Genomic DNA, 7375 nt, shown 5'->3' on the forward strand with positions numbered 1-7375 from the left:
TAGCAATTTTTATGAAGCATGGGGAGAGTTTTTGCAGCTGGTGGAATGAGGTACTTTATTGTTGGCCATTTTTAAATGATTTCAAATGAATACCACTTGGCTGACAGTTGTCTTTGCTGAACTTTTGACCAGAAAGTGCAAACACTGATTGGCTGACCATCTTCTATGGCAAATATTGAATGTAGCCAGGCTTATCATCATGTGTGCTACTTCAGTGACAACCATAGTGGAGATTTGAGAGGGTCGGCATCTGTCCAGCTCTTAAGGGCTAGTTTTTGCAACTGTGGGCATGTTCTGTACTTTCCAGGCCCTGCCAATTTGCCTGTCTGGCCATTTTTATTTCTGCTGCTGGAGGATGGATGTGATACCAGAAGAGAAGTAGCAGCACCAAGAACGTAGGAGATAAAGATAGATCAGGACATCTCCAGAGCCTTGCTCTCCCAAGTGGAAAAAAATCACCCCAATGGACAGGCCACTTTGGAGAAGACCTAGTCTGCTTCTTTTTCTCACAACCTTGATCCTGTTCTAGTGAAGAGTCCTAATGGTCAGAGCAGTGTCTAGAATAAAATGTTCCTGACTGTTAAAGACTACTTCATCTTTAATTGCAATAATACAAGAGCAACCAATAGATTTAAACTTAATGTTAACCACTTTAATCTAGATTGCAGAAAATATGACTTCTGTAACAGAATCATCAGTGCTTGGAACACTTTACCTGACTCTGTGGTTTCTTCCCATAATCCCAAAAGCTTTAACCAAAAACTTTCTAATATTGACCTCACACCATTCCTAAGAGGACCATAAGCGGCGTGCATAAGAGCACAAACGTGCCTACCGTTCCTGTCCTATTGTTTTTCTTTTTCTTCTTCATATATATATATATATTGTTGTGACAAAATAAATAAATAAATAAATAAATAAAATTAGATTTCACTCTAAGCCAGTTTAGAAATACTTTGGCAGCGGCTTACAAAGTATTCAGTCTGAAGTTAATAGAATAAATTTTATTATTTATTTATTTTGTTAAACACAACAATATATATATATATGCTTATACCTCCTTATATTTACTTATATATATGTTTATATACTATATAATCTTTTGTATGATACCTATATATATTGTTGTGACAAAATAAATAAATAAATAAATAAATAAAATAAAATTAGATTTCACTCTAAGCCAGTTTAGAAATACTTTGGCAGCGGCTTACAAAGTATTCAGTCTGAAGTTAATAGAATAAATTTTATTATTTATTTATTTATTTATTTTGTTAAACACAACAATATATATAAGTATAAGCATGAAATAACCACACAAATTGAATACAACCAAAGGGAACATTAGGACAGAAACGGTAGGCATTCTGGTGCTCTTATGCACGCCCTTTAAATATTTGCCAATTTGTTCTTTTTTTTTTTTTTACTATCTCTCATGTCAACAGTACTACTGTATTCAATTTTTAGACCTTGCAGACTATATTCTGTGTTTCAACAGACTTTTTAATGCCTTATTTCTTTTCAGAATGGATTTTGAAGATTCAAGGATTGTTGTTTTCTGACTGAAAAATTCTTCTATGTTAGCATTATATACCATTTCTGTAAACTAGCTACACTCGTTTAACCAGAGATATGACCAAAATCAGCAATTTGGTTAATTCTAGTTTCTTGGCACTCTGCTGATGGAAACATTTCCAGTTTCTGTTATTAACTGAAATTAAATGAGCATTCTCAAAATACTGTTTCACCCACATTCTGGTCCCCATCAATTGAGCAGTGTCAGCCAGCAAAACCCAGGAAGCTTTGAAACGATAATGCCCAGAGATCTTCATGCCTTCTACCCCAATGATATTTAGGAACCTACCAAAGATGTAATGGTTCTCCTGGGCTTTAGACAGGATGATGGCTGTCTAATTTATTTATTTATTTAAGTTATAAATTCACTTTCAGACTGTTTGTGATTTCTTACTCTTTTCTTATTTTTAGTTATAAACCATTCAGAGTCATTAGGACCATGTGGCCTATAAATTATATGTATGTGTGCAAAAATAAAGGAAACCTTAAAGCAAATAAAATTACTCAAAAAGAATATTTTTTAAGAATGGGGGGGGGGGGTTTACACCCTGAAGCCTAATAGCATCTATTCATAAGAATGTTCTTGGAGAGTAGATTTTTTTCAGTTTTTGCAAGTCAGTTGGAGCTTAAAGTAATTATATTCACAGAACCCACTTCATTTTCATTTAAATTAAATCAAGTTGAGTTTTTGTCTTGGGCTAATTAACCTTTGGCTATTTGAGCTTTGTACACCATTCAAAATTTGAAGACAACCCTCACCATTTTAAAAAATCATGTCTTGATATTTCTGCAAAAAAGATGGGATACATCTATGCATGAAATAAATATAACATGTATATCTTATGACAGATAGCAATAACATCTCTACAAAAAAATTTCCACTTTCATAGAAAAAATATAAGGAAGCTGTAAGGAAGCTAAGGACAGAATCTTTATCATTCAGTATGATAAATGTATTTCCCCAGTATTTATCTGAGAACAGCAATATTAAATTGTTAATAAGGGAGAAACTCATGTGAACTCCATCTTTCCTTTCCACCTGTTATTGTTGAGATCCAAGGAACAAGTTTATATGTTCCATTGCGTATTTTTCCTTTTGATTACGTCCTTGGACCAAAGATAATATTGACCCCACAAAATAAATATGTGCAGCAGCTCCTCTAGTCTTCCACTCTGAGGAAGGAAGGCAACATGAAGCTCATTTGGCTGGTAGCATTCTTGGGAGCAGCTGGTAAGTCAATCATTTCTTCATGTATTTTCAAGTAGAACTTGAGCTAGCAAACTAGTGAACCTAAGGATTTTTTTTATCAGTTTAGGTCTGAATTTGTAAAGGTGGGACTCCCAAGCCACCAAAATTAATCTTTAGACGTGTTTCTATACTGAAGCATGTATGGATTTCAACTCCCAGAATTCCCAATTCAGCATGCTAGCTGGGGAATTCTGAATGTTAAAGTCCATACATTTTAAAGGTTGCCAAAGTTGTAAAATACTAGACTAAAAATTAGACAAAGATTATTAATTTTAATTCAGATATCTTTAACAATGACATAGCCAAGGAACTTTCTTGATGCTTGGTGTTTCAGCTGAAGCCAACAAATTATAATCCATAGTGTCTGGCCTGAGGTAACTTATTCCTAGGTATAATAGCAAGTCAAGAAAGTGTTGTAGCCAGGAAAAAGTTAGAGCAGGCAAATTGCTTTTTAAGGCAATAGACTTTAGACAAACGTTAGGATCCCCCATCCTTCAAATATTCTACCCATTCCTTGAAATAGAATCATTATTCATTCCATATACTTGCATGATACAAAAGGTCCAATAAAAGAGGAAAGCTATTCAAAGGGACCTTGGCTCAGGGTTCACTTCTCCTTGTCCTATTCAATCTTCAGGGGAAATTATGTGTAGTAGAAAGCAAACAACAAACCTGAAGGCAAAAAGGTGCTTCAGAATGTACATGGGGCTCGTGCATAGCATATGTCTATAACTCTTGTCTATACATCTTTTCCTAGGATTGTATAATTCTGAGAAAAACTACAGAATCACTGCAGACATGGGGATCTGCTGCATGCATACTTTCCCACACACCAAAGAATATCCCAAATTTGCATTCTAGTTCATTAATATATCTTCATAGAAGAGTAGAAATCACTCAAAAGAAAGGGAGGGGAAGACATTTTGAGAGAAGGTGGAAACCTATGGGTCAAGAAATAAGGGCAGGAATTCAACTACCATGAAGACTAGTAGCATTTCTAGGTTCTATTGTGGAAGCTGGCAGAGAGATAGAGTGAATGTAAATGTAAATTTCTTTTAGATAATGCTCTCTACATGGGGCTCCCCTTGAGGTGCACCCGGAGACTACAGTTGGTTCAGAATGCAGCCGCGCGGGTGATAGAGGGAGCCACTCGTGGCTCCCATATAACACCGATCCTGCGCAGGCTGCACTGGCTACCTGTGGTTTTCTGAGTGCACTTCAAGGTGTTGGTTACCACCTTTAAAGCGCTCCATGGCATAGGACCGGGATATGTTCGGGACCGCCTTCTGTTACCACAGGCCTCCCACCGGCCGGTACGCTCCCATAGAGAGGGTCTTCTCAAGGTGCCGTCAGCCAAACAGTGTAGGCTGGCGACCCCCAGGGGGAGAGCCTTCTCTGTGGGCGCACCTACCCTCTGGAACGAGCTTCCCCCAGGACTTCAACAACTTCCTGACCTCCAGACCTTTCGCTGCGAGCTGAAGACATATCTATTCTTTCGAGCAGGACTGGCTTAAATAGGGTTTTTAAATATGGATTTTATTGGGGTTTATTTTTTATATTTTGTATGGTATTTTAAATTTAGGCTATTTTGAATAAGTTTTTTTAAAATGTGTTTTATTGTAATATATTGTATTATTTTATTTGCCTGTTCACCGCCCTGAGTCCTTCGGGAGAAGGGCGGTATAAAAATTAAACAACAACAACAACAACAACAATTATTATTATTATTATTATTATTATTATTATTATTATTATTATTATTATTATTATTTCCTTTTTATTATTACCTACATCCCTCTCTCCTTCCTCCATTCTGCCCTCCTCCTCATATGACTTCCTACTGGCTGATGAGTCATCCATCATTTCCCTGAATGGGATGCAGATCCCATCATATGGACCCTTCAAAGTATACCAAAACCTTTGTGAATCCCTTCTGCTAAAATTGGAAAATCTTTGGTTCCTGTTTCACCCGCTATGAAATCTTCTCTAAATATTTTCATTATCCAGCTGCCTTCCCCATTGATGATGAAGACGATGATAAGATTGTGGGCGGCTATACCTGCCAAAAGCATTCTGTCCCCTATCAGGTCTCCCTGAATGCTGGATACCATTTCTGTGGTGGCTCCATCATAAACAACCGATGGATTGTTTCAGCTGCTCACTGCTATCAATCGTAAGGAATCATCTATTGTTATTTTATTTGGGACATCCCATTGTGCTGAAATATTTACTTGTATCGGTAAATTTAATAAAGGATATAAACACATGCTTCAGTATTTAGCTATGGGCACACACAAATGTATATAAGTGTTCATTGCCTACCCACTACTGGAAGCCAACCTGCAATTGTGTCCATCATTTTCTGGATTCAGCCATTCTGGACAACAGGATGCTCTTGTGAATGACAATATTAGTAGGTTTTGTCTTGTAGCATGTTAAAATAGGTTGGAAGAAAATAAACATGACCAAAATGTCTATTTCTTGTTTTGATTCAGCCGAATCCAAGTGAGACTTGGGGAACACAGTTTGAACAAAAATGATGGTTCCGAGCAATACATTGATTCAATCAAAATCATTCGTCATCCCAAATTCAATGCCAGAACTTTGGACAATGATATCATGCTCATCAAACTATCGAAACCAGCCAGTCTAAATTCCCGTGTTTCAGCAGTGCGCCTACCAAGCAGCTGTCCATCCACTGGAGCAAAATGTTTAGTCTCAGGCTGGGGCAACACGCTCAGCAGTGGCAGTGAGTCTTCTTCGTGTTCTTTGATCAAGATAGGGTCATCTGTGATCATGGCCAGTTCAGTTTATTGAGCAAAGCTAATGATTACAGAGGGTAAATTGCTAATAAAAAAGATATTTCTGGCTTTCATTTCCTGCCATTTCCATTATAAATCAGACCATTCCATGTAAAACAATGTATCCCAATTAAATACACAGAACTTGCCTTAAGTCCAGGATTTGGTCAACTGGAAGATTTTTGCAATGAAGCAGAAGTTGATTGGCATCCTTAGGACAACAATTTTATAGAACGAGGGGGAGCTTCATTTCTGTCATTGTGCTGTTCAAACATTTTAGGGAAAGTCTAATATCTATTTCTGGAAATGAATACAGTTTCTTTGATCTTTCACACAGCACGCTATCCAGACCTCCTACAGTGCCTGAATGCCCCTGTACTTTCTCAGAGTCAGTGCAATTATGCTTATCCAGGGAAAATCACCAACAATATGTTTTGTGCAGGATACGTGGAAGGTGGAAAAGACTCTTGTCAGGTAAATAATTTCCTTTCTCCCAATTTTGTATCATATATTTCAGATGGTGTTCAAAACATCCCAGCGTATAAATTAAATTCATAGCTAGCTGATGTTTAAGCCTGAGGAGAATACAGAAGTGGGTAGTTGGAGAGAGATACTGTACCTATATTCAGGAGCTGTTTCTGCAACCTCTCTGGTCTTCAGTTGCCTGCTTTTAATGAATAACAAATGTCAGTCATGTAACCCCCAGATCTTATTAGGTTATGAACTGTATGTTGGATCTGTCTTCTCTTTTAGGAAGCTCTTACCAGTTAGATGGAGCATTGCTGGGATTTTCATCCCATCCTGGAAACAATTATGACATCTGATATAGAAGAGTTTTAAATCAATTCTATTGGAAGACTTTTTTTTTAACCTTCTGCAATCTATTCCTTGCCTCCATCCACCAGAATCTGATATAATGCAAATTATATTTCCTCACTCAATATCCTGTTTCTTTCCCAGGGAGACTCTGGTGGCCCAGTTGTCTGCAATGGAGTACTCCAAGGAGTTGTCTCTTGGGGTGAAGGATGTGCTCTGAAAGGCAAGCCCGGTGTCTACACTAAAGTTTGCAACTACGTTTCTTGGATTCAGAAAACCATCAGTTCCAACTGATCTGTACTTCCTGCTTGGAAAGCTCCCTTTTCACAGCCATAACTAACACATCACAGACTGAGAAGAGAGAGATTAAAGCTGCAAAAATAAAAACTAAGTTGTGCAATGACAAGCCTGGTGACTAGCCTCTTTCTTTGCTGGTGGGGAAAGGTCTTGGCCTTTAAACTAGATGAGTTTTAATTCTTTTCAATGATCACATTCAAAATTAGTGAAATAATGATGAAAACTATGAAGAGCTGGATGAATCAGTATTTAGATGGGAGTCTGCTCAGAACTACAAGAGGTATACACTAGAGCAGGAGTCTGCAAACTTGGCTCTTTTAAGACTTGTGGACAAGTCTTAAAAGAGCCAAGTTTGCAGACCCCTGCACTAGAGTAGGATTCCGAAAAAGGTCACAAAAGAATGCAAGTTGACAATGTCATTGTCATATGATGATGCACTTCACAACCGCATTGCTAAGAGACAGAAATGTGAGTTTTAATTACCATTGTAAAGCAAGAACTGATTGTATTTCAGGATCAGATTGCAATTCTAACTGGTTTTAGTATCTTGTAACAGTGTCCCATTCTGGAGATGAAGGAACCAAACAATGTTTGTGTTCACAAACGTGGGATTCTGTTGAGGATGAGGATGTACTGT

General features: G+C 37.5%; 1 protein-coding gene across 1 annotated transcript; it reads left to right on the plus strand.

Moving 5' to 3' along the window:
* Positions 1–2766: 2766 nt before the first annotated feature.
* Positions 2767–6735, plus strand: LOC131190775 (cationic trypsin-3-like). Its single transcript, XM_058168135.1, has 5 exons — positions 2767–2806; positions 4832–4997; positions 5320–5573; positions 5963–6099; positions 6586–6735. Exons 1-5 carry the CDS (start codon positions 2767–2769, stop codon positions 6733–6735), a joined length of 747 nt encoding a protein of 248 aa, XP_058024118.1.
* Positions 6736–7375: the final 640 nt, after the last annotated feature.

The sequence above is a fragment of the Ahaetulla prasina genome, chromosome 2 (assembly GCF_028640845.1).
Source record: "Ahaetulla prasina isolate Xishuangbanna chromosome 2, ASM2864084v1, whole genome shotgun sequence".
Taxonomy (NCBI): domain Eukaryota; kingdom Metazoa; phylum Chordata; class Lepidosauria; order Squamata; family Colubridae; genus Ahaetulla; species Ahaetulla prasina.

What these genes read in the sequence shown, in the direction of transcription:
- LOC131190775 (XM_058168135.1), top strand. Translation starts at nt 2,767, where the DNA reads ATGAAGCTCATTTGGCTGGTAGCATTCTTGGGAGCAGCTG. An exon ending in GCTGCTCACTGCTATCAATC is followed by an intron (nt 4,998 to 5,319) that starts GTAAGGAATCAT and finishes GTTTTGATTCAG; the next exon opens with CCGAATCCAAGTGAGACTTG. An exon ending in GTGGAAAAGACTCTTGTCAG is followed by an intron (nt 6,100 to 6,585) that starts GTAAATAATTTC and finishes TTTCTTTCCCAG; the next exon opens with GGAGACTCTGGTGGCCCAGT.